The 26,553-nt window shown below is 41.4% G+C and overlaps 2 protein-coding genes across 7 annotated transcripts in view; one reads left to right on the top strand and one right to left on the bottom strand.

Annotated features, from left to right (window-relative positions):
- The window catches only part of LOC112558153 (regulatory-associated protein of mTOR-like), a 38,347-nt gene extending 24,035 nt beyond the window's left edge, over positions 1-14,312 (top strand). For all 5 annotated transcript variants that reach the window (XM_025228452.1, XM_025228443.1, XM_025228425.1 and 2 more), the window contains 9 exons: positions 235-349; positions 605-729; positions 925-1,029; positions 1,483-1,589; positions 2,040-2,170; positions 2,628-2,714; positions 3,299-3,415; positions 9,228-9,357; positions 9,702-14,312. In XM_025228452.1, the coding sequence (XP_025084237.1) occupies positions 235-349; positions 605-729; positions 925-1,029; positions 1,483-1,589; positions 2,040-2,170; positions 2,628-2,714; positions 3,299-3,415; positions 9,228-9,357; positions 9,702-9,773 (989 nt within the window). In that variant the 3' untranslated portion in view covers positions 9,774-14,312. The remainder of the gene's footprint in view (positions 1-234; positions 350-604; positions 730-924; positions 1,030-1,482; positions 1,590-2,039; positions 2,171-2,627; positions 2,715-3,298; positions 3,416-9,227; positions 9,358-9,701) is intronic.
- A 156-nt stretch (positions 14,313-14,468) lies between these two features.
- On the bottom strand, positions 14,469-20,470 carry LOC112558173 (cyclin-dependent kinase 1-like). Of its 2 annotated transcripts, none has more exons than XM_025228465.1 (8): positions 20,335-20,470; positions 19,710-19,781; positions 18,621-18,777; positions 18,269-18,392; positions 17,626-17,796; positions 16,477-16,640; positions 16,060-16,201; positions 14,469-15,615 (listed from the first exon to the last, which is right to left on the bottom strand). In XM_025228465.1, exons 2-8 carry the CDS (start codon positions 19,744-19,746, stop codon positions 15,502-15,504), a joined length of 909 nt encoding a protein of 302 aa, XP_025084250.1. In that variant the 5' UTR covers positions 19,747-19,781; positions 20,335-20,470; the 3' UTR covers positions 14,469-15,501. The 2 variants fall into 2 exon arrangements, with proteins under 2 accessions (XP_025084250.1, XP_025084255.1); XM_025228470.1 differs by lacking the exon at positions 20,335-20,470 and adding an exon at positions 20,035-20,058.
- Positions 20,471-26,553: the final 6,083 nt, after the last annotated feature.

Raw genomic sequence — 26,553 nt, 5'->3', positions numbered from 1 at the left:
ACAAAGTAATTAAAGAGTATATCATCCTCAGAGCAAATCATACTCTCCTCATTTTGTATTCCAGATTACATTGGTGATTTGTGTGTGTGTGAGAGGGAATGAAATTTATTCTGAATCTTTACTCTGATGTGCTCAGTATCACTACCATGTGGTCACTTGACATAACATTTGTGATCACAGCCAAGGAGCATCTGATTTAGATGCATTTATCCAGTCTTGGAACTTTTGTTGCAGGCTTCAATCGTTTAGATGACCAGATCTTTGTCAATCGTACATCTTCTCTACCTAGTTTGCTGGCTTTTCATCCATACGAAAACTTTCTGTCTGTGGCTGAAAAGGACACCGTCAGGTATCTTGAGATAGTAGTAGCATCTGTAGTGTCATATGTTTCATGCCTTGTAAACCTGATCAAAAGAGAAAAAGAACAAAATAAAAGTAAGAAGGAAAAGGAAAAGTGTGGGCATGAATTTCCATTTTATATTGAGGCAGTATACTTGAAAAAATGAGTATTCATAAAATTAAATGCTCATGATCTTTATCTTGCATGTATTTTAAATCTAATATGTGCATTTAACATGTATAATTTATGAATGCATGTTTCCAGCATATGGGACTGGGAAATGGGCACACGGAAAAGTCTGTTTGTAAATGGTCATCACCGCACTTCTCGGGTCTCCTCTGTTGAATTCATGAATCCTCATGACGATACATTGCTTCTGTGTGGGTCTGGTAAGTGAGAGAATATATCATGAAGGGAAGAAAGGGAACTTGGTAATGTGTATGTAAATGTCATATTGCTATAATAATATTTACAGTTTGTGACATGCCAATTTGGGAATGTGTATGTGAATGTCGTGTTGCTATAATAATTACAGTCTGTGACTTGCCAAATATATTTCTTTGAGTGTCAGCTTAATTTTGTAGATGATGGGGCAGTGAGGATATGGCGCAATTTTGAGTCAGAAGAACCAGGAAAAGAACTTGTGACAGCTTTTCAGGCTATAACTGATATGCTGCCCCTTCAGAAAGGTAAGACCATTGGCCTACATATGAATGAAATAATATTTTTCATGCTCTTTTAAAAATTTAAACATTTTTCTCTGGGGGAAAAGCTTGAAACTCTCTGTTTCTTCTTCGTTTTTTTACATGATTCTTCTTGAAATGCTAAATTTGAGACAAAGAATGGGGAATTAATGTGTGGCAAGTACTTAAGAGTACATTGAAGAAAAGAAACTGAATGGTAGCTAAGAACTAAAATGAAGTTGTTAAAGCTAAACTTAGCATAACACCACACTCTAATTATCGCATGCCATCGTGTATGGTTATACAACATTAACAAGAAATCTTAATCTGTTGACAACCATGGTTGGCAGTTGTAATGCTGTGTTAAGTCCCTGCCTGTTGATAGAATAGCAATCACTATTAATGCAGTAAAAAAATCCCAGGAGCAGCATGTCAACCCAGGAGATTTTGTTGTTGCAGGAGCTGGTCTAGTGACACGATGGGAGCAGGAGAGCTCCACACTGTTTTGTGCTGGGGATGTGAGAGTCATACGTCTCTGGGACATGCAGACAGAAGCACGAAAACAGGTCAGTGCTAACTTTTTAAAAACTTCAGATTTCTTGGACCTAGTAAAAGGAAGGAAAACAGCATCAAAGTGGCTAAATGGTCAATCAGTCTTCTCTAAAATAATACCAACTCTGGAATTCTTTGTTTCAAAGACAAAAACATTTGTTGTAAAGATGACAAAAGTGCAATTCTTAAAAAAATTAAACTTTCCTCACTAATACAGTCAGAATTAACAGAAGTACATCAGTGTAAACAGATTTTGTAGACATATTAAGTGCATAATGTTGATTTTGGTTCAAAACAACTGAGCTTAATCTGGGGAAATTGACTCAATTTCTGACATTTTTTAACAGTTAATGGAATGTCTTTAACTTAAAAATGCGTTTAAAAATCCAGAAGAGAAGTAGTTTAATCAGACGTCCAAAGATAGAAATAAGTGTTTCAAAATTTGTATGGTATTCTGGTTGAAGGACATACCAACAGGAGCAGACAGCTGTGTTACAAGTCTGGCAAGTGATGCTTCTGGAAGATCGCTCCTCATTGCTGGCTGTGGGGATGGCACTGTACGACTGTTTGATCGGCGCCTTGCTCCCACAGAATGGTGAAATTTTAAATGGCATTTAATGGGGCATTTATGGCCATGTCAAAAGTGAAGTTTGGTGGGAAAAAGTTGAAGTTAGGTAGAAATCCTTTTGGAATGAAGGCTGCATATTTTTTCATGCGCCTCACATTATGCAAAATGGGTTAGTCCATACATCAGTTATGAATAAGAATAAGAAATTGTTTATTGGCCAAGTGACATTGCCCTTGGAATATGATGAAAGAAAAAAAAAAAGAATAATCAGGCCTATTAGATAATATGCACATATGTACACACTAGGGATGAAGCAGAATAATTAAGCAGATAGTTCTGAGAATGCACACTAAACTGCAGAGAATTTGATGAAGATTAGCTCAAAAGTCAGTAAGTTTTTTGTGTGACTGCTTTTTAAAGAGAAGCTAATTAGGTCACCTTTTTCCTGATGTAGGTTGTATAGGACATCTTGTGTATGTTGCAGCCGTGTGATGACTCTGCGGGAGCACAGTAGTTGGGTCTTGAATGTTCATCTGCAACGTGGGGCTGAGGGGAAAATCATCAGTGCAAGGTGATCATGCTTTGAATCTGTGGAGTTAGGATCTATAGTAGACGAATGTTCTTGGGTGTGAAGTTGGTCACTACAGGAGTGGCAGCAGCAGGGTTACCTTGTTTTCTTTTAAGAAAGGAAATAGCAATTACACTGTTAACCTGTGAAGGAGACATACAGCAATTATGGTAGTGTTAAAAACATAGCGGTAATGAATACAAAACTAATACCAGTCTAGAAATACCAAAAAGTATGCTGTTACCTTTTTTGGAATACTACAAAAATTACAAAAATTACATGCATTTATACAGATTGGTATGAACAAGATATTTACAGCCATGTAGTTATATATAAGTTTATGATCTACATGTGGTATTTTGCACCCATTGTTTGACTGTTTGGGGTAATATAATATGCAGATTTCATAACGTGATGGTTACCTGAACCAGTACCAGCCTAACCTAGAATTAAGGAGGCAAACTTCTGATGCAAAGCCAATGTAAATAAATGATGAAGAATGCAGTGAGAAGAACTGCTACAGAAGTATGGATTTTTCTTTTTGCATCTCAGAGGCATTAAATATTTTTTAATTTGTTCTTTTCCAGCGTAAATGGAGATATTCGATTTTGGGATCCACGTTTCACAGAATCAGTTCGAGTCCACAATACACAAGCAGGCTTCACAGCAGTAGACATTCATCCCCGGGCAGACGTTATAGCATGGTAGGACTTCAGGCATTTTGGTTTCTTTCTTAACATTACCAGACAACCTGGCTACTAGGAGGTTAGGGCTACAACTGCTTTTTAACCAAACGAATTCTTGCCCCTGGTCAGGGGGGTTAGCTGCCATTGCCACAAGAAGCCTTACCGAACCCAGGTGCTTCCTCCCTAGACTGCTATAATAAGCTTTGCAAAAGAGAGTTCAGCAGTCATTTTGTTTGGTTTATGAGCTATGCTATACAGGCAGGCTTTGCTGTCATCACACTGTTTAGCCTGCCTACAGCTTGACTGTTTGTGCTTGTCAGTTGTTCCCCAGGGCTGTTTTGCTCAAGCTGTCATCAAGCATATCCTTTGCTGTCACCCAATCTGTTTTCTTTCTGCTACTGTTGGTCGCATCATGGCTTTTGCACAGGATAGTCAGAGGCTTTTGGGCTCACATTTGGAGGAACAAGCTTCTGCAGATGGGGTCACACATGCTCATGTGGGGAAGCATTGACAGGTTATACCAGTTTCTGGTTCTCCAATGTGTAACCGAGTGGTAAGGGGGGTTGTATGGTGACAACAACAGTTCACACTCGAACCAAAAGGCAGGAACAGTCAGCAGGTGTGCGACCCTTTATTCTCGTACAATGGTCACGGCTGCGTCGCTCGCCCGAGGCGCTAGAGGTCGGAGCTGTCTCTTCTTCGTCGTGTAGCTGTGCGCGCTGTCTCCGCCGACTCTGATCTGATCTCTTCGTCTCAGCTCTGCCCTTATATACCTCTGGGGAGGGGTAAACTTTCGCGATGCTCTGATACGGTCGGAACCATACGCCGTTTTACCCTAGCCAATCACCGCTATTTGCCATCTCCCATAGCCAATCACCGCTATTTGCCATCTCTCACCATGCCCTAGCAGATCCCGCCAAAACTAACAACACTGGACTACCGGCCCACTACATCCCCGCCGACTCTTTCTCCAACAGCGTCCTCGCTGATGAGCTTTAGCTAGCAAGACTAGGGCTGATATTCAAGCTCACCTAATTATGCTGGCCTCGGGGGGGGGGGGGGGGGGGGCTTCAAATATTTAAAACTCTAAAGAAGATCTGTTGCTGCCGCAAGCAACGCCTAGTCATATCAGCCGCTGGTATTATGTACCTAGTGGAGTAAAGATTTGCCTTGTAAACAAAATATCTGTACTACGCCTAACAGCTGAATCTGACCGACTGATTATTCTTTTCCCAAAATAACTGCTGCATGGGCACGAGGTGTATATAAGGGCAGGCATTCCGTCCATCTGTCTCGTATGTCATGATATTTCTTAGACGCAGCCGTGTAAAAGTGGAAACAAATTGAACAAAAATAGCAAAATAAACAACTAGTCATCATAATAAACAACTAAAGTGTCATCTAGGGTGTCAACGATCACCGCAACTACAAAACATGTCCATGGTATTTATATTGTCATGGAATAAAGTCATCATAATAAACAACTAAAGTGTCATCTAGGGTGTCAACGATCACCGCAACTACAAAACATGTCCATGGTATTTATATTGTCATGGAATAGTGTCACACACCACTTTTCTATGCATCTGAGTTTATGCCTGTCTCACTGGAAGCCGCTGCAATTTGCTGTGCTCTGCAGGCACTGTCACTTCTGGAACCACAGTTACTGTCATATCGGGCACCACAGGCACTGTCATATCTGGCATCACACACACTTTCATTTCTGGAACCACAGGCACTGTCACTTCTGCAACCACAGGCACTGTCACTTCTGGAACCACAGGCACTGTCACTTCTGGAACCACAGGCACTGTCACTTCTGGAATCACAGTTACTGTCATATCGGGCACCACAGGCACTGTCATATCTGGCATCACACACACTTTCATTTCTGGAACCACAGGTACTGTCACTACTGGAACCACAGGTACAGTCACTTTTGGTATCACTGTAGTTCTGGCTTGACGGGGTGGGACAGTAGTATACCAAAACGGAGTTTCTTCGTCACTGTCGTATTCCTGACAATTCTTTGTCTCCGACAGTTGACTGTCCTCTAACTGCGGAGACGGCTTCGCTGCTTTGATGTCGTTACTGCGGGCACGTGCAGGGCCGTCAACAAGGGGCCTGACTGTGTACACAGCACTGTCATTCACTGGCCGTCTGGTGATATTACAGGTACTCCTGCCGCTCCGCCCATGGAATCTGTCCTGTTGCAGTTCTGCTTGGCTCTGCCGTCGTTGTGGTTGTCGCTGTTGTAGTTGCACCGGCTTGTCTTGAAACTTTTCTCTTGAAATCGGCCGGCGATCACTGCCTCGGCATTTCACTCCTCCGATACCACAGACGAACGTGGCTTCAACACCCTTGTATGACAGTCTGGGTTCAAATTCCACCAATTCACCTTTGCCTAGGCTGCGGAAGCCTGCCTTGTGAATAACTGAATGGTGGACAAAGACGTCTTGGCCGCCATTATCAGGTGTGATGAACCCCCATCCTTTTGCCACGTTGAACCACCTGCAGAAACCTCGCCTTCTGCCCCCTCCACCATCGCTGTCATGGGGAGGTTCTGACCGCTGGCCGCCCCGCTGCCTTGTCTGCTGTCGTCGCAAATATTTATGTTTGTGATGACGATCAGCCTCGGAGGGGAAATCACTTTGTTGTGTCGTGTGAAGTCGGGTGGCTGCCTCCATCTCCAGCTGTCTGACTCGTGCAGTCAGACGATTTATCTCATCCTCACTGTCATTACACATCTCCTCTCTCTCTACAGGTCGGGCCGTCTTAAGGAGATCGGCAAAAGAAGACCCATGGTCGGCCAGCTGTCTGGATGTTTCACGTCGGACCTGGCTGTGTTTAAGTCCTTTCACAAAGCGTGTCGCCAGGTGTGTACTGGATATGGCGTCGCTCAGCAGGCGATTTGCTTTCGCCTGTAAATTTCGCAGTGTCGCAGCATATTCGATGACCAACTCCTCACTCTGCTGTCGGCGGTTATAAAAACTGGCAACAATGTCTATAACATCTCTCCGCTCGCTGTATGCCTCTCTCAAAATATCCAAAATCTTTTCCGGCGTGTTTATCATGTCATGAGGGAACATCAGCACTCGCCGTCTAGCAGGTCCCTCCAGCGCGTTCAGAATATAAACACACGCGGCATTCTCCGGCATCGGGCTTAGGGCAAGAGCTATCTCCACCTCTCTTTCAAACTCGTCGACACTTGGCCCTCCGGCAAACTTCTGAAGACGGAATGTTCGTACAGCCTCTGCTGTACTGTCGCCATCTGCAGCCATTGTGTACACCTGCTGACTCTGATCCTGCTCGCAGCGCCAAATGTAACCGAGTGGTAAGGGGGGTTGTATGGTGACAACAACAGTTCACACTCGAACCAAAAGGCAGGAACAGTCAGCAGGTGTGCGACCCTTTATTCTCGTACAATGGTCACGGCTGCGTCGCTCGCCCGAGGCGCTAGAGGTCGGAGCTGTCTCTTCTTCGTCGTGTAGCTGTGCGCGCTGTCTCCGCCGACTCTGATCTGATCTCTTCGTCTCAGCTCTGCCCTTATATACCTCTGGGGAGGGGTAAACTTTCGCGATGCTCTGATACGGTCGGAACCATACGCCGTTTTACCCTAGCCAATCACCGCTATTTGGCATCTCCCATAGCCAATCACCGCTATTTGCCATCTCTCACCATGCCCTAGCAGATCCCGCCAAAACTAACAACACTGGACTACCGGCCCACTACAAATGGATGAGGCACTGTCTTTATCTGTCTGTTGAGTAATATGTCTATTAGAGTACCACATGTCTTACCTAGTTTGTGCCACTTGGGCATCATTGACACAACTAGTTGCTGCTTGTTTTCTACCCGGCTTCACATCTGCTGCAAGTGTTTTGTGATTATTTCCCTCGCAAGATATCAAACATTCAATCATCCTTGATCTTGATGTTGGCACCTGACGGCATCTCTTGTGATGTTCTGCCGGGATGCTGTCTGATCAGCTTTCGAAAAGTCTCTAAGGCTGATGTAAAGGCCATTATTCTGAAAGCCAAGCCAACAACTTGCCAGTTAGATCCAATACCAACAAGCCTTTTTCTTGAGTGCTTAGATATTTTACTTCCTGCCATCATAAACATTGTACATGTCAGCTTGTCATCAGGTGACCAAGGTGGTGGGCATGGGCATCTGACTTCTTAGTCGGAATATAAGTCAGCAAGGCTGAGGAGATGGGCTCACTTAAAATGCCCCGTTCGACACCTCACTACCAAATGACCTAAAATGGTTAGGGGATGATCTTTACCTTACCTCCTGATATGATGCTTACTACAGATCCTGGCCAAGTTTAAGACTTCCTCAGCCAAGATCCTTATTTTAGGTCCAATTTGATGGGAAAGGTCTTGGATGGCTGACCTGGTGGTGCTGGCTCAGGTCCTTTCAAGCAAGCTTCCTATGTCTCTGTACCTCCTTAAGCAGTCTTGACTGTCTTTGTTCCACCTAGCTCCAGAGAAATTAAATCTTTATGCCTGAGTATTTATTGTCCACACAGCTGTTATCAGTAAACTTAATGAAACTGTGAAAAGAAAAATCCGGCCACTCAAAGGCTGTCCTCTTTAAAAATCCATGAAGCAAAGTGGAGGAAGGGTCTTTACCTGTTGGTCACTGTAACATAATCTCTCTTTGGAAGATGTCACTACCCCCAAGGTGGCAGACCTCTTTGGCTTTTCCATCACCCATCACCTCCAGCTGTTGGATGTGAGTATGAACCAGGATTTCTTGAACTTCATGGCCAACCTCTCCAGGTCATAGCCAGCGACTTCTTCCCTTTTTTTCACCCACATGGCATTGTGCTGGGTTCTTACCTATCTAAATTCAGAGACCTTTGAAAAACCTGGGCTTGCTGAAGCAGGTGACAGAAAAGTCTGTCTGCTGGCCTTAGCCTCAGCAGCAAGGGTTTTGAAGTTAAACACTTTTTTGGTAGAATCTAACTCCCAGCAATTTATAGACGATGGATCAGGGTGCTTGCTCACTGAACTGTCGTTTATGGCTCATGTGTCCTGATGTGAGCCCTCAACTGAGAATGGTCTGCCTCTCTCTTCTTATGATCCAGTTCATCTGCCAGCCCCTGTGAGGGCTCTGAGGATTTATTTGTGCAGCTCTCATTCTCTGTGGGATGAATAGTTCTAACTTGTTCTTCTGTACATTACATGTGTCTCTGCACAGACCTTATCATTCTGTATCTAGACTGCCACCCATGTCTTGATAGTTACTCTTTTTAGTTGGGTCATCTCATAAATGTAATTTTCTTTGTAAATTATCTTTCTTTGATACTTACCAGATGACCTGAGATACTCTGCCAGTCATCCTTGTGTCTGCTTGGAATGAGGGGTGGGGGGAGGTTATAAAAAGACAGCTGAACTCTCTTTTGCAGAGCTTGTTATAGTGGTCTAAGATTTAGACTTTGGTTTATTGGTGTCTCTGGCAGGAAGGACTGCTAACTTCCCTGACCAGGGGAGATAATTTGGTTAAAGAACAGTTGTAACCCAAACATTAAACCACCAGCAAGAAAGAATTGATTCCATCCAGCTGAAGGAGGTGAAGGTCCTTGTCTGGCCAGAAGGAAGCAATGAGGCAAGAATAACCAGACGGGTTGCCAATACAGGGTGATCTCCTCACCTCCCTCTTTTGGGTCAAACCATTCCATTTTCCTGCCACTAACTTTAAGTCCAGCCTTTAACCTACTAATAGTTGGCTTATCTGGTAAGTATTGAAGAAAGTAATTTACAAGGAAAATTTCATAAGTTTTGAGTCTCTGTAATTTTTGAGTACTGCATTTTGGTTTCAGTGGTGTACTAGGACAGATGATCAACGTATACAATGAAAGTGGAGATGTGCTTAGCACCATCAAGTATCATGAGGGGTTCTTGGGTCAGCGCATTGGCACAATCAGCTGCTTGGCTTTTCATCCACATCTTGTGAGTTTTGATATGGTGTGCCTTTTGCAGCAGGTTCAAGCCATTCTTATTTGCGGTCATGTATTTTTGCACCAGTTTTCAAAGCCTTTTTTTTTTACAGTCTTGTGCATGTAAAAATCTTTTGCCACATATTGGATCAGATTTCTTCTGGACATGTTTATTATTAATAGGGTTATATAAAGTTGTTGTGTACACATGCTTGATGATATACCGAGTCTTATTATTTTTAGATTTTAGTTATAAGTAAATTTTTATATTTTCATTTATTTTATGTAAAACTAATAATAGCGATGGTGATAGTTCAGGGCTTTTGGAAAGTAAGAATATTCATTGTGATTGTGCAGGTGAAATTGGCTGCAGGCAGCACTGACTCGTTCATCTCTGTCTACTCAACACCCATGTCCAAACGAATTTGACCTGCAGTCAGCAGCTAGTTATACACAGATTCTTTTGAGCTGGTCATGTGCCAGGTGAGAGGCAGGCCTCTAGATATGTGTCTTTGACAGAAACTTTAAGAACAGAGGATGGAGAGAAATATAAGAGCAAGTGATGGTGTTGGTGTCACACATGTAGATACTGACAGAAGCACTTCGTATTTAAACAGAATGGGAATTTTTGATGAACTACTTTGTTATTTTGTATTGTGAGTGAAAGCACAAATTTCCAACTTAGATTTGGTGAGCCATTATGTAACCAATGGAGTGAAGAGACTGGAATGAAAACTGCTAACTGCCATGCTTTTTATGGCAAAAAGTAGATGGGAAGATGTTCAACTTTGTCAAACTCTGACCACTGTTAATTTGATATGCTAGCCTGAAGAATCCATAGCTTGCACCTTTTTCTGTGATGACCAACCAGAGAGCAGGATTTGTTAAGATAAGCTTTGTCTCCATAGAACCATGCTACAGTACAGTGCCCATGCCATTTTGGGAAGTACTGACATCAGGTAAAGTGATTATCAGAAGATGGACGGCTCTTAAAAGCCATACATCTTAGTGTCTTATCTAAACATTATTCAGGCTTAGAAGTTCATGTAAAAAGGGTTCGCCCTTGGGCATCACTTGCAGTAACCTGATTTGATCCCAGTTGGTGTGTTAAAGGTGGAACTTCTTCTGGCCAGCAGAAGAGAATGGTATAGCCCATGTGAGGGAAGGTTGGATTACATGCGGTTCTCACTACTAGTGTCCAGTCGTCTCCAATTACTGGACAATAGGCAGGGTAGACATCACAGACACTGCCAACTAGCCTAGCAATAAATCGTCTTCCTCACCCGACCAGTACTTGCTGTAGGGTCTGAGCGCTGAGTCGAAATGACTTCTGTCTTAACATGCTATCATATAACATGGCTGAATGTATTCTCCACAAACAAACAAATATAGAATGTATAAAGAAGAGAAGGATGAACTGAATTTTTAAACTTTATTTTTATTGCTTTTTTTAAACTTTCTCTATATCTTTTTTTCTTTTCTTCCTCATAAGTGGAGATATCAATATTCAGTTTGTATTGTTCAATGTTCAATACACCAGTAAACATGATCCCCAACCGCTGCTGTCTTGTCACTGAGCTGAGGGTGCCATGTCTGCTGAGGTTCACTTTGCTACCTTGCGCCAAAGATGATTAGCACATGCCCATCCATTTTTGACATCTTTACTTTGAGCAAAGAGATGCGAAAGACTGAATGTGCATGAGTGTGCTCTACAGTGTCATTTCCGCTGTTCATCTTTTTCTTCTTTTGTGTGTTTTATGGAGAACACATTCAGTGGGTTACTGCCTAACCCTGACTGTATGTTCAGTTGCAAACCATTTCACCTCAGCTTTCTAAACACCAACAGCCAGTACTCAGCTGAGAAAGTTTTATTGCTAGGGTAGTCAGCACTGCCTGTGATCCTGCCTTAGGGTCGGGATAGCAGTTAGGGAAAACTGCTTGTAAAAAAGTCAGCACCATGTGTACTCCTACCTTCCCTTGCACTGGCAAAACCATTTTAAATAAAGCCCACAAGAAGTTCTGCCTTTAAGTACAAGTATTGCTCGGAGTTATTCATTTTTACATCAAATTCCAAGGCCAAGCCATGCTATGGATTTTAATGCAAAGGAGTTAAAATTACTAATCAACTTCTGTTGATGCAGTGGGATGTTAACATTTTTTAATTTTCATGTAATTAATCATTTGTGATCAAGGTCAGGGACTAAGCAATTTTACAAAACTATACCTTATTGAAGTACTAACTATAAAAAAGTAAGATTTGCCATTGGGAAATAATTAGGCATGATGTGCATTTTGAATGCAGGAGATATTTCCTCTGCTTATTGTTATTAGCTATAAGTATGAAACACCATTTCAGAACTGGAATGCAGATGCATATCTGAAATCTATATAAAGGTGTGACATTTAAAATAATATTATGAGTGTGAAAATTACATAGTTTACTGGTCTTAGTAGGATATGGTTTGAGTATTGCTACCTACATTGTTTGAATGGTTCTCGTTTTACAGAGGAGTTATGCAAGTAAAGCTCCACACATCTCCCACAGATAGTTTAGCCAGTCAGTAACAAAATCTAGTCTTCGGGTTTTTGTGCATGAAAACTATAAATCTCCCCCAGCCTTTCAGAATATATCTTCCCCTGACCTGCAGCCTGCCCCCTCAGAAAATATTTCTTCCATCCCTCCTCCTTTTTCACTGTTCATTCTTCCTTCTTAGGATTTTAGCAGGACATACTAGTTTGTTTTTACTTTTACAGACTCATCCTTTTACTGCTCAGGTAAATTCAAATAACAGAAGTTTACCCTAGGTTGCATCTTGTTTGGATGGCATGCATACCAATGGCAACCTCAAAAGAATCACATGTTGACCTGTACAGTTTTCATGGGTTTGGCAATGTCTAATTTGTAAGGTGCAGTGTGTTGATGTATGCTTAATTTTTATTTTTAGAAACCAAACTAGGTCCGTTTAGAAATTTATTTTACTTATTATTTGTTATACAGTGGCATCTCATTGCATGTGTGATAGGTAAATGCCTTTTTTTTCATCACATGCTGTAATTGCTTCAGCTGGTTCTCAAAATGGCAAGCACATTTTGCCACTTTATTCAGTAGCATGTTCCTACAGAGTGGACTGTCATATATACATAAGCAGGAGAAAGAGAGAGAGAGTGCATGCCTCCCAGAATGTCTTTGAATGGTGAAGATGAAACAAAGCAAATAGTGGCATTTATCATTTGTCAGAAACTTGAAAGTTATCGTGAATTGTATGCATATGTAAACCTCCTAACACGACAAACAGATGAAGATAGAAATATAAAGAAATAGATTTTTTTTGTGTTCTTAGTGCTGTGCTATATATAAGAGAAATAAGACTGTGCAATGATATTCTTGAAAAACAAATTTCTTACAGGTACAGTGCATCATGCATCTTGTGGAAGGTAGAACTCTGAGATAAAATGTAGGAATGTAAATTGACATTCCTTATAAGGATTCATTTTTAATCCATCAGACTCCAACTGCTCCACAAAGATCAAAACAAAATAAAGCACACAGGCACAACATGTTTTGTTAACATTTGAGAACCAATTTGAAACATTATAGACCAGTGGCTAGCAATTTGTCCTAACATATAAGCAGAGGTAACGAATAATTTTCTATTATCTGTATCATTTTGATGACTTTTAAGACTTAGTGACAGATATTTTGTCCAGACATAAATCACAAATATGGCGTTTCATATTAGAAATTCTCAAATGTGACCTTTTTCAGTCATTTTTACTTCTACAGAAAGCATAAACTCAACAATGATGCAGAGAAATGAATGTTAGGGTTATGATTGTTATGTTAATAGTTAAAATGGGCGTGAAAATGTAGTTACATTTTTGTTTCTATATTAAATTTACCTGTAAATCATGTAAAAATGATCTGATTAATAGGCGAAATGTTAATGTCAGCTGTATGCAACATTTCAGAAGTCTTTTTTTCTAAGTATTAACATAGGTCACTTTCAAAATTGTTTTTATATATCTAGTCATTTTTCCTAGGTTTCATGTAAGGCAGAATAGTCAGGGACTTGAGAAAAAAGCATAATAACAAACCATTGCATTCTTTGCCCATCTAAGATTAACTATCTGGCTTGTACCAATTTTTATGGTGGTGTGTAGGGGAAATAAAGTGTGCAGCAGTGTAGATCTCAGTTCTTGACTTTGTAGCTGCAGTAATAACATGCACATTACAATGATTAACTTTTGAATCTGTTTGGTCCTGGAAAGGACATGTTTATTGTCTGGTGTTGCATTTATGATTTAATGAGTGACATTGCCATTTTTACTCCAGTACATTTCTTTTGGTGACATTTTAAATTCAGTGGTTTTTGATAGTATTGCAAGGAAAAAAAAATTGATGTAACTTGCTTATCCTATGCAAGCATAAATTGGACTAAGCAATCTGGGAGAGCTGATGGTCATTTATTTTTCATTTGTCTAGAAGAACTCTGCCTATTGATGATTTTGTTTGGAGTCATTTTGGAAGCCAACATTGAAGAACTCCAAGCAGCCTCTTACTGAGCACAATTCTCATACCTGGATAGTGGACCTATAAGGAATAATACATAATGAAGTGTTCCTCCTGGCTACAAGCGTTTTCTTTCATGTTGGCTAATTGGGTTTCTTAGCAACAAAATAAAATAAGACTGTAAATGGTCATTGATACATCTCTTGGCAGGTTCTTCAGTTACAGATGTTACCTTAGGCCATGCTTGCAATCTAGTAGAGATGTGGATGCTACAGTGTGAAACGTGGTTAATTATATATTTAACTTAGAATACATGGATATGGTTGCAAAGTGGTTGGTCCACAATTGTACATAATGTACAATGGTTTAAGTTCATGGCATAATCGTTTTTGTACAGAATGAAACCATTGTGGAGCAATGCAATTTGTTTGATCATTAAACAATTTTGTGTCCAGTAACATTGTAGCTCAGCATTTGTTTGGGATGAAGGTAGGGAAGAAAGAGATTGTGTAAACTATCATCAGCTGCAACTATATAATTGCAGAATAACATGCTTTTTATCTTAAATCACTCTGGTACTTCGTTTTGCCATCCACTTCACACCAACAAAGAAAAACTAGACTTGAGCTTTAATAAAGGGTAGCTGAGCACACACAGTGTGGGGTGCAGCTAAACCATCGCTTGCAAACCTTAAACCCACATAATCAGGTCCTTTAAACGACAAAGAAAAGATAGTAAATGACAATATGCTGCACGTTTGTGGGGAAGAGATAATTTCATGATTGCAAACTATGGAATACATCAGCCTAGATATGGTACACGAATGATCAAACTGCAATGTGAATTTCACCTTGCGTAAACAATGTGGTGTATTGTTTCTGCAATATTTGACAAGACTGTGTTGAAGTTTTGCAATGACCACAATTGCCATGTCATCCATACAGCCATGCAAAACTGAGTTCATCATTTTTAACAATTATGTACAAAGTTAATGTAACGGATATCACATGCTAAAAAGGAAAGGGAGAGAAGGAGAAAAAGATTAAGATGTATTTTAATACAAAATGAACACACTGGTGGAAGTAGGGGGGAGCGGGGGTAGTAAACCATCCTTTCTAATCACTCAACATGTCCCAGTAGCTTGTCTCACAAATCATCTAACTCCATGATTGAGGACCGAAGCCAATCCGTTGAATCCTGCTGAATGTGTACAATTAAACCACAAATGTTTGGCAAGTCTAACCATGCACGTACTGACTCACAAACATTTCATACAGTTACAAAAGAAGTGTTTCATTGCTTTCTCATTACTTTCTAGCATGCTTGGAAGAATTCTCCCTTTCCACTTAAGCCATCACCCCACCCATCCCCTGCCAAAAGCAAAAAGAAAAATAAAATCAACAAATTTTAAATAGACTGACCAAGGTTTGGTCCATGTCCTTAACACTTCAGCAGATATAGAATTTTTTTGTTTTGACCCATTCTTTAATCTGTACCCCCATCCTAATCATTCACTTTGATCCATCATTCTTCATTGTCACATGCAAGGAAACGATGGCCTGTCCTCTCCATACAGGTACGCAAACATACTAATAGCAAGCACCCTGCCAAAGATTTGTGAGATTGCAATACATGATATGTTGAAGTTTAAGGAAAATGCCTTGCAGCTGGCAGGTTGACTTTGTCGAGGTTGCTGAAGTAGGGATGACGAAGAATAACCTTTGCCGAAATGCGATGCACAGTATCAAACAACAGCATTTTCTGTAAGACAAAAGATGACAAGACTGATTCACTCTACTGCAGGTGTGCTGCTGCTAAAGATGTGCTATGATAAACTTATTGATCATTTCTGATTGTAATTATAAGTTATTTAACAAATTTTTCAGGAAACCGCAGAATAATGCTAAAACAAAAATGGGCATGAAATTCACCAGGAACTTTTTCCTTGCACTTCTCTACAACTTGTGTAGTGGCCAGATAAAAAAGCATAATCCAAAATCCACCAAAGCTATTCTAGAAATTATCTCAGCAGCTAGTTGCTTGTACAAGTGTTTCTCAGCTAAGTTGTGTAGACTGGTGCCCAACAGTTTAGCCATAAAACACTCCCAACAGTAAATGACATACTTTACACAAATCAAAGTCCCTATTCTTAGGAAGGCAAAAAAGAAAATATGTCAATTACAATCCTGGACAACCAGAACTCACCTGTAGCAGGTCCATGCCCTGGTTATCTAAGCCCTTGACTGCCGTGTGGAGCTGTGAGCCTTTCCAGCAGGGGAATGTTGCCTTATAGTCAGGAAGCTGGCTCACTCCTGGCCAAGTTTCTTCTGTTGGGGTGCCTAGAGTCCTGCATACAAAGACCATGAATTTTTTTTTCCTTTTCCTGCTGGCAATGCTCCTTGTTACTGAGACCCACCTCCATTACTCTTCCACTGCACTACTAACTAGTCACAAAGCACAGAAAAGCTTGGCAGGTCGGCATTTCTTCCAAAATTCTCATACAGAAGCACAAGTGCACATACAATTTTGTTTTCCTGGTAATAATTAAAAACTTTTCTGTAACTTACAATAAGAAAATCCGATAAAAGTGAAAATGACACATTGATCAGCATCCTATCATACCTGAATATCCTGAACAACTGATCAATCTCAGAATCCCCATGAAAGAGAGGTCGTCTGTTGATCATTTCAGCAAACATGCACCCCATGCTCCAGATGTCTACAGCTGTTGCATATCTTGTAGATCCCAGCAAAATTTCAGGGGCCCTATACCACAAAGTCACAACCTGAAAGAAAGGAAGCAAAACAATATTTTTTCTTTTTCTGAATTCAGAAAATCTCTCAAATATTCCATAATTATCAATGCTTTCTAGCTATCCACTTAAGACATTCTCCACAGAATTGTAAAACTTCAGCACAGAATAAAAGCATCTGCTCATACTTGAATAATTAAAGGTGGAACCTCTTGAGGGTGTTTTTTAAAATGGTTTCGCATGTGTGAGGTAAGGTAGGAGTACATGCGATGCTGACTTTTACAAGTGGTCAGATAGTACCATGGAAATGTGCACATCATCATCGACTAGCAAGACTGTGTATGACTACTTGCCCTGATGCGAAGGACTTCTACGAGATTCAATCTAGCAATCGGCGTCATTACAGATTATGTAGTTTTATAAAATCCCAATCTATTCAAGAAAACCACATCTATATATATATATTGTTAAAAAGATTACACTAAAATTAGATATGTTGTGTAAAATGCTCTTTTTCACCTTTCTTCCTATTTTTAATAAAATCATTTTGATGAATGTATTTATAATCCAATTTTGTAAATGTGTAATTTTTGCTTTTTAATGAGCAAAACATGAAAGATACATTTCTGCACGTCATTCCTTTGTTTTACATTTATATTTTTGTAATATTTTATCACTGGATGCTTCTCTCTCTCTTTTTTTTTTTTTAGTTTTTCCTATACTTTACATTTTTTGCTCTATGTATGGATTGCTTTTGTAAGCTTGTATGTGTAAAGAAATAAAATATCAATGGAAAATAATAAACTCGCACGAAGAGGATAATTCCACACAAACCTGTACAGGTCACATATTGAACGCTATCATCACATATCGCCAAACACAATAGGATACAAAACACCAAGAACTTTTTGTATCCTGCCTGCACAATGATACACTACTCTTAAGATTACACACACCAGCTTAATCTCTCCAATATCTGTACCTGCTTTACACTTTCAGAGGCTACTTTGTAACTTACCTCATGAGTATACACCCTGACAGGGATACCAAAAGCACGAGCCAAACCAAAGTCTGCAATTTTGATGGTTCCATTGTTGTCGATTAACAGATTCTGAGGTTTGAGATCACGATGTAAAACTCTTCGCATGTGGCAAAAGAGAATCCCCTGGGTAATTTGGTACATGTAGCTCTGAAATTATAGGGTAAAAAAAAAAAATATATCATCAGCAAACTGCGTAGGAAGGCAAAATGGTGTAAAAAAGGTAGGTAGGCAACTGACTAAAGACCCACATATCTGCTATCATCCATTCATGAAGTGGATGAACATGCTGATGGTTGCCTCCAGTATTTCAGTTCGGAAATTCTTGACCAGAATCTGGCCATTTCTCAGCAATTGTAAAACTAACCTGATGATCTTACTGCTAGAATTCAGCTATTTTTCAGTGACCGTTATTGAGATCAGCATCCATTATTATTATGTTTGTGTGTTTTTCATTTTAGTGAAGCACTCTGAGCCCACCTTTAATGGTGAGGAACAGCTTAGGAAATATGTCAATCTGCAGCATTAAGATGGCTCACCATCTTAGACTAAGCCAATTTTCTCAACTGTAATCATAACTTGAGCATAATGCCCTGGTTGCACATGCACAGATGGTACTGACCTTTATAAGCATCCTGTCCATTGCCTGTCCTGCAGGAATGGTGTCCATATAGCGTTTGAGGTCCATGGAAAGAAACTCAAACACCAGGTAAAGCTTGTTTTCTTGCATAAGTACATCCTCCAAACTGAAAAAAAAACCCCAGTCTGTTAGGAGACTGTTTTGAAACCCCTTGGATTTACCTTAGGGATAACAGGGAGTTCCTTTTTATGCGTTAATATTACGGCTTTACTAATACCAGCATTACTACATTCTTTTAAATACTAATAGAATATCATAGTGTTGAACTTTCCCAGAGAAACGTTTGATGCATGTCAAACAAATGTGAAACGTGAGCAACTCGTTAAAATCTCACCACACAATGTTTGGATGTTGCAGTTCCCTGAGAAGAGAGATTTCTCTCACTGCAGTGGATGGCACCCCTTCTTCTTCTGTCTCAAGGCGTATTTTTTTAAGTGCCACAAGACGACTGGTCTTCTTGTTGCGGCCTTTGTAGACCACTCCATATGTGCCTGTACAGATTGATAGTTTTAAAAACAGTTAAGCACTCCTACCTGAAACCAACAAGAAATTTCAGTGATGACAATGCTTTGTGCTATACACAAATGATTCTGACCATTTGTTTAAAAAACAAAATTCACTTTAGATCAGTTCACACATAAAAGATAAGAACAAATTGCACTATCTTCTTCTTGCTCCTAATTGCTTCCAATGGAGCATAGGGCCGCAACTACACCCCACCATCGGACCCAGTTCTGGGCATTCCTTTCCAGTTGTAACCATGTCATGCTAGCTGCCTTGCTGTAGACTGATCTCCTCTATGTCTGTCTGGGTCTCTCAACCCTGCACCTCCCCTGTGGGTTCCAGTCCAGAGCTTGTCTTGTTAAATTGTCGGCCGCCTTTCACAGGGTCTGATCGATCTAGCCCCACTTCTGCTTCTTTATGTCTTTGGTTAGTTATCTCTCGCAGGCCTATATTTGAGATCTTCTCGGGCCATGTGATGTTGAGAATGTGGTGCAGAGTCTCTCAGAGTCTCTCTCTGAGTCTTGTTGATGACGTTTCTTACACACAAAGTCTCAGATCCATATAGAAGGACTGACTTTACATTTGTGTTAAAGATGCAGATCTTGGTGTGTAGAGATAGTTGCACTATAACTATAAAATATTTTATATTACACAAAAACCGAAAAATAGTTTATAAACTGGTGCAATTAGTTCCTATCCTTTATGTCTGAACTAAATTTGTTTTAAAAATTACTACTTCTAAAAATTCTCACACTAGTAATGGTCAGGATAATTTTTTGAGTAAGGCTTTACACTACTAAACGAGTTTTATTTTTCATAAGTTGCAGCCAGTTGAACTTTTAGGGTTTTGATGGCTAATGAAGTAATCATTTAATTTAAATATAATCAAACTATTACTTGTGGAAGAAAAGAATTTTACCTTCTCCAACCTTTTCAATTTTAACATAATCGTCCATCTTGGTAAAAAACCACAACTTCAGACGTGAAAAACCTGTAAACCAGAAAAATGTGTTGACCTGAATCCAAAGATAAACTAAAGATAATGAGAATAACTTGGTCTGATTACTGTCATAACAGACAGAAATAAAGCTAAAATAATACACACGATCACAAGTTTCAAATTATAATTGTTACTTAGTCATTTTTAAGAGCTTCTCGCCTAAAAGTAAATTATGTCAAATCGCTGCATGCCTCTACTTGAACCTGTCCAGAAACACCGGCCTATTTCAATCACCAATCATTACCTTTTTTGCCGCTTAAAACACAGCCGGATGTGTGAAATTTAAAAAAACATTTCAGTAAATATTTACTTTCGTTGGTCTTTTTTACTAAAACACTGTTTTAATTAATCTTATGTACCTAAAAATATTGCTTTAGCATTACTGAAACCGAGGAACTTCACTCAATGACATAACTGAGTTCTTGGCACGCCAACTAAACATATCAACTGTACCCTTTTAAAACGTATTTAATTCTCAAACATTTATTCACTTCAGTTAACAGTATTAACTGACTGAACTACGAACAAATTTGTAAGAGTTTACCAGTGGCATAAAAGAAAGATCGAGGACTGATTCACGAGTAACTTCAGCACACTCCTGTCGCAGGAATAGCGGCCAGTTCGAATAAACCAATCAGAATCGCTCTTGTACAGCGTTGTTGTCAACCAAAAAAACACTCACCAGATGGCGCAGTATCTAGAGTCTCGGTGTGCCATGTGATTACCGAGATCACAAAAGAATGAGAATAATCTGTCACGTGACCATGTTTCCCCCGCCTCACCCAATGAAAAAAAAAGATATTCTTTTCGGTTGCTAGTTCACGAATCTTAAATATTATGGGTTTGAGAAGTAGGACTTTACACAAAAACTATTACTAAAATGTCTGCAAACTTGAGTTGTGGTTCTGACACAGCCTTATGATCTCAGACTAAACGATAGCATGGAGTGGTGTCCCTTCGCTTAACAAGTTAGGTCATGGGATAATAGTTCGTGGTTTGATTAAGGCAGCTCTGAAATTTTTTTAAAAATTTGATTAATTTGATATAGTTTTGTTGCCCATTGTATAGGCCAGTGATTTTTTTTCTTTGCGTCATTGCGGGACTGTTTGAAGTTCATTTTCCTCTACGACTTTCAAAGTTCAAATCTACCTGACGCCAAAACGGTTTCTTCTGTTTATTTTGAAGTCGTCACTGCTATGGATCTTACGTAACTTAAAGATCACATATACAGCCCTCTGCTGTAAAATTTTCATGCAGTTTTACTCTGCGTTGTGATTGCATCGATACCAATAGTCTTCTGCCTGTTTCAGCTTCGTTTGCCGGAGCACAACAGTCTGTTCTAAGACAGAGGGATTTATATAATTATAGCTTCTTTTTGTGATCAGCGAACAGTTAGGAAAGCTTCACGCATTTTGTCTACACCTAAACATGCACTCACGAGAGAATTTGCATTACTAAGCGCAGGTAAACACTGTTCCATGCCACTATGCAAAAGCAACAGACACTTGAAATCGTTTGTGCCAGCTGCTCAACCTCAGATGAAGTGTCAGTGGTGTGTGTGTTGTAGATGCGCATATGATTATTCTTGATGCAAGTTGTTTGTTTTATAGTATATATATAATTTGCCTTCCTTTCACGTGCTAATGTAATCTTAACGCTGAACCTTGCAGTGAACTTGTTCTACTTTTATTTTTAATTTACCGTAACTAGAGCACCTTCCTATGTTTCGATTGCCCATTGGGACCAGTAAAGTTAATCAGTCATTTTTATCTATTCTGCGATACAATGGCTTTCTGAACTGTAGAGGTGTCAAAACTCAAAATCTCGATCTACATCGAGGGTCTAGTATAGCAGAGCAATGATCCATGCCTTCCACTAACATCGACAGCTCATCTGGATTTTAGTCTTTCCATTGTGTGTGCTGACATATTGAACTGTGTCCGAATGTGTGTTTTGCACATTTAACATTTCTCATGTGAAGTGTATTGAACCATTTGCTAAGTTGGGAAATGTGCAATATAAATTCCTCCGATTATTATTAATGAAAAGCGACGATATACAAGTAGTTTTTGTAAATGTAAACTATGGGATTTTTATCCCTCACACATTCTTCTTCCTATTCATCCCCAGTGGAGCATAGGGCCGCAGCCACACCCCACCATCAGACCCGGTTATAGACATTGATAACATTTTTACCGTTTACTGTGTATCAGGAAAATAATTGGAAAATGGTGTGATTAAAACAATTTGAAGATTGAAAAAACATTACTATTTATATCACTCATTACTTCCTAATAATAATTATACATGATGTATCATTATTGAAGTGCTGTAAGATGCGAGATATTTGTCAAAAAAATATATATAAATATTTTTCCAGTTACCTATCATTTTGATAGAATACTAATTAACTTCTCTCTTAATAAGGACTCGTGCCAAATGGGTAGGGTGTTAAGATTTCATGGTAATGTACAAACTCAAGTGGTATCACTGTGGTCAAATCACTGTGGTCCTCGTCTATGTGCCCGGCCCAGACTTCAACCTTGCAGCTGAGCACATTGCAGACACATATAATCGAGCGACAACAAGATCAGTTGATCAGCCTGTGTTTTTGCTCGGTGACTTCAACCGCTGTGATGTCTGTAAGCTGCTCCCCTGTCTCCATCAATACGTCACGTGTCCCACCCGCCTCGACAGAACGCTAGACAGGTGTTTCGGTAATGTGCCGGCCGCTTATGTTTCCAAGTGCCGGCCGCCGCTGGGCAGATCGGACCACAACATTGTTCATCTGCTACCCACATACAGACAGGTCCTTAAACGTGAAAAGCCGACAACACTATGTATTAGGACCTGGACAAATGAAGCAACTGAGATGCTCAGAGACTGCCTAGAGGTCACTGACTGGGATCTGTTCTTCACTACCTGTGGAGACGACCTGGACTGTCTGGCAGACACAATCACCTCTTACATCACCTTCTGTGAAGAGTCTGTCATCCCTACCAAGCAGATCTGCAGCTATCCAAATAACAAACCATGGCTAGGTAAAGGACTGAAGCACTGTCTCAATGAAAAGAAGATAGCTTTTATGCAAGGAGACAAACAGAAAGTGAAAGAAAAGGAGAAGGAGTTCAGGGCAAAGGCAAGAACGGCTAGGGTGGAATACAGAAAGAAGGTAGAAAAGCAATTAATTGAGGGCAACGCAAGAGATGCTTGGAAGGGCCTGGACACCATGATGGGTAGAGAACGCAAGACACAAAGAGTAAAGTGTGATGACCCAGTGTCATTTGTTAATGAGCTCAACACTTTCTACGCGCGGTTTGATGTGACAGACTTCAGCAATGAAGCAGAAAATATCTGTTCTTCACTGTCGGCAGCCACTGTCACCATCTGTGAGGGAGATGTTGTCAGAATTCTCTCTCATGTGAACCCACGTAAAGCCCCTGGACCTGACCACGTGAGAGGCAAAGTACTCAAAGAGTGTGCTAGTCAGCTGAGTGGTGTTTTTACCAGACTTTTTCAGCTCTCCCTTGACTCTCATAGTGTCCCCCGCGTGTGGAGAACATCCACAATAATACCAGTGCCAAAGAAGCCTCATGCTACCAACTTGAAAGACTTTCGACCTGTGGCTCTCACGTCTGTTGTGGCCAAATGTTTGGAGAGAGTTGTGGGAAGATTGTTAATCCCCACCATGGCTGATCGCCTGGATCCTTTGCAGTTTGCCTACAAGCCACGCAGGGGGGTGTCTGATGCAACTCTCACGCTTTTAAATACTATCCTACAACACTTGGACACTTCTGGCACCTATGTTCGGGTCCTGTTCATGGACTTTTCCAGCGCCTTCAACACGGTCCAGCCACACCTTCTTGTACAGCGCCTACTAGACCTGGATGTCAACACTGGCCTAGTTCTATGGATCAGATCATTCCTGAAGGACCGACCACAGAGGGTGGGTTTCAGAGTTCCACCGACAGGTACTATAGGGTCCAGCAGCTCGTCTGACGGAGTTTATTTGTCAGTGGATGGAATGATTCTGTCAGATGAGCAGATCCTCAACACGGGTACCCCTCAGGGATGTGTGCTTTCCCCCCATCCTGTTCTCTGTATATACAAATGGGATTAGTATTAACAGTGCTATTCTCAAACTTGTTAAATATGCAGATGACATGGCCCTTGTGGGCTGCCTGAAAGACGAGCAGTCCCTGTCACAGTACCTGGCCTGTGTGGGGGAGCTGGAGGAGTGGTTTGACCGCAGCTTTCTGGATCTGAACGTTGACAAAACGGAGGAGATGGCCTTTGGAAGAGCCTACGAAGGAAGAGATGGCACAACCCCTCTCTCCCACCACTCCAAATCAAGGGACAGCAGGTGCAGAGGGCTGCTGTGTTTAGGTACCTTGGTACAGTGATCGACGGAAAGCTCTCATTTAGTGATCACGTGAACCAAGTGTACAAAAAGGCCCAGCAACGGCTGTACCTTCTGAGGAGACTTCGCAGCTTCGACGTCAGCTCTGGGGTGCTGGAGACTGTGTACAGGTCTCTTGTTGAGAGCATCCTCTCATTCAACATCGCTGCCTGGTATGGTCATCTACTAGTCAAAGACAAGGCAAGGCTGGCCAGAATCATCCACCAGGCAAATAAAATTATTGGTCAAGCACAGCTGCCACTTTCTGACTTGTACCTTCATGCAGTCAGAAGGATGGCACATAACATCATTTCGGACCTGAAACACCCTCTCCACACTAGCTTCCAGCTGTTGCCCTCAGGCAGGCGCTATAAGGTACCACGCATAAGGAAAGCTGCCTACCAGAGGTCCTTCGTGCCAGCAGCCATCACCATCCTAAATAAAGGCACAAGGACTCAGGAGGAATCAAACAGAGACTGAAGAAGAGTGAGTGCTGACATCTATTGTAAGCCATCACCTCGTGTGTCATTCTTGTCAATGACATTTTCTGGACGCAGCCGCGGTAAAGTTGAAGAAAAATGAACAATTAGCAAAATAAACAACTGATCAATGCGTACGTGTCATCTACGGTGTCACCGATCACCGCAACTAAAAAAATATATCCATGGTATTCATATTGCCATGGCATAGCGTCGCACGAACTGTTTCATCCTACACTTTGTGCGAGTTTGTTGCCTGTCTCGCGGTAAGTCGCTGCGATCTGCGCGGTTCGGACACGATAGGGACTCATTTCTGGTACTGTCATCTGACACCACAGACACTGTTACTTCTGGCACCACAGGCATTGTCACAAGAGTTCTGTGGTGATGGTTTGGAAGAGTAGCATACCACCCTGGCGTTTCCTCTTCACTGTCGTCATCCTGAAGGTATGGCGCCTCCCGCAGTTGAATGTCCTTTATCTTGGAGTATACCAAATGATCGTCTAGGTACACAAGAAGGACTGAAATTAAACAGTTCGGCATGGTGGTCTGCATTAACCTCTGGAAAGTGGCTGGTGTGGACGTCAGACCCATTGGCATCCTGGAACGGGCGTGTTGCCAGCGGCCCTAGCCAGTCCTTTTGTTGACAATGTCTTCTCAAGATGAGCTTCATGCACGGCTGCCTGTACTGCCTGCGCCACATCTGCGGTAGAGTCCATTATCCGATCAAGGACGTTCTTCCCGAGTAGAAGCGACACGCGCCTCCTGCGCTCACTTGTGACCACATCGACCAGGTCCTTGACCACCAGGATAGGAACGTCCTCAGACGCTGGCCGTAAACATGTCCACCACCGCCACTCCTGAGTTTGTTTTAGCTGTAAGTCCTGTATGTGCCCTCGTGCCCACTCGTCAGTGACCGTCGTTACCTCACTGCCGGTGTCGAGCAACGCCATCACTCAACTGCCATAAATGACAACCTCCGCCGTCGGACACTTTCCAGTCAGGCCAGCTACACTTTATTTCCCTGTCATCCTGTTACGGACGACGGGGGCAGTCACTTTCCCTGACCGGTCGGGCTGCAGTCCTCCGAGATGGTGTCAATCGCCGCCACTTCGACGCTCTGCGCCGCCTTCTACCTCGCCTGCTTAAATTCTGGAGCTTCGCGGCGTATTCGTCGACCACCTCATCACGTTGCTGTGGCACTGATGTCGACATCTTTCCATTCGCCGTACGCCTCCACTAGGACACCCAAGATCTTTCTCGGCGTATCTCTTGCGTCATGCGGAAGCATCAACACTCGACGTCTGGCAGGTCCCTCCAGCGAGCTCAAGATGTAACCACGAGCCGCATTCTGACACATCGGGTTTATGGCGAGAGCTAACTCGACCTCTGTTTCAATCTCGTCGACACTCGTTGGTCCACCGGCAAACTACTGAAAGCGGACTAACTAGTATGCTCGTAGAGCCTCTGCCCACCCAACGGATAGCATCATGGTCCTCTCTATGTACTAATCTTCTGTCGTGGGCTTCTGCCCGTGATGAACAAATGTTTCTTTTTGTTCAGCAGTGCTTTTAGGCCCTTGGTCACCCAAGGTTTGTTGTTAGGATAAACATACACTGCTTTGATGGAATGGTGCAATCAACACTATTTTACTCCTCACTTTTACTCCTAACTGTTTGTTAAATGTCTGTATGGGTATGTGAGCAAAGACAAATTTCTGTCCTCCTGGGCAGACAATAAAGTCTGTTTTGATTTGATTTGATTTGATTGATCTATCAGGGAAGAACTGGCTTGGGTCAGCTACATTTCTAGACTTAACACCTTGCTGAATACAGGGATACATAGGAGGAAGATGTCCAGGTAAAAAGAGAAAGAACTGGCTGGC

Source organism: Pomacea canaliculata, linkage group LG1 (assembly GCF_003073045.1).
Source record: "Pomacea canaliculata isolate SZHN2017 linkage group LG1, ASM307304v1, whole genome shotgun sequence".
Taxonomy (NCBI): Eukaryota; Metazoa; Mollusca; class Gastropoda; order Architaenioglossa; family Ampullariidae; genus Pomacea; species Pomacea canaliculata.
This window is presented reverse-complemented; position numbering and strand designations above follow the sequence as displayed.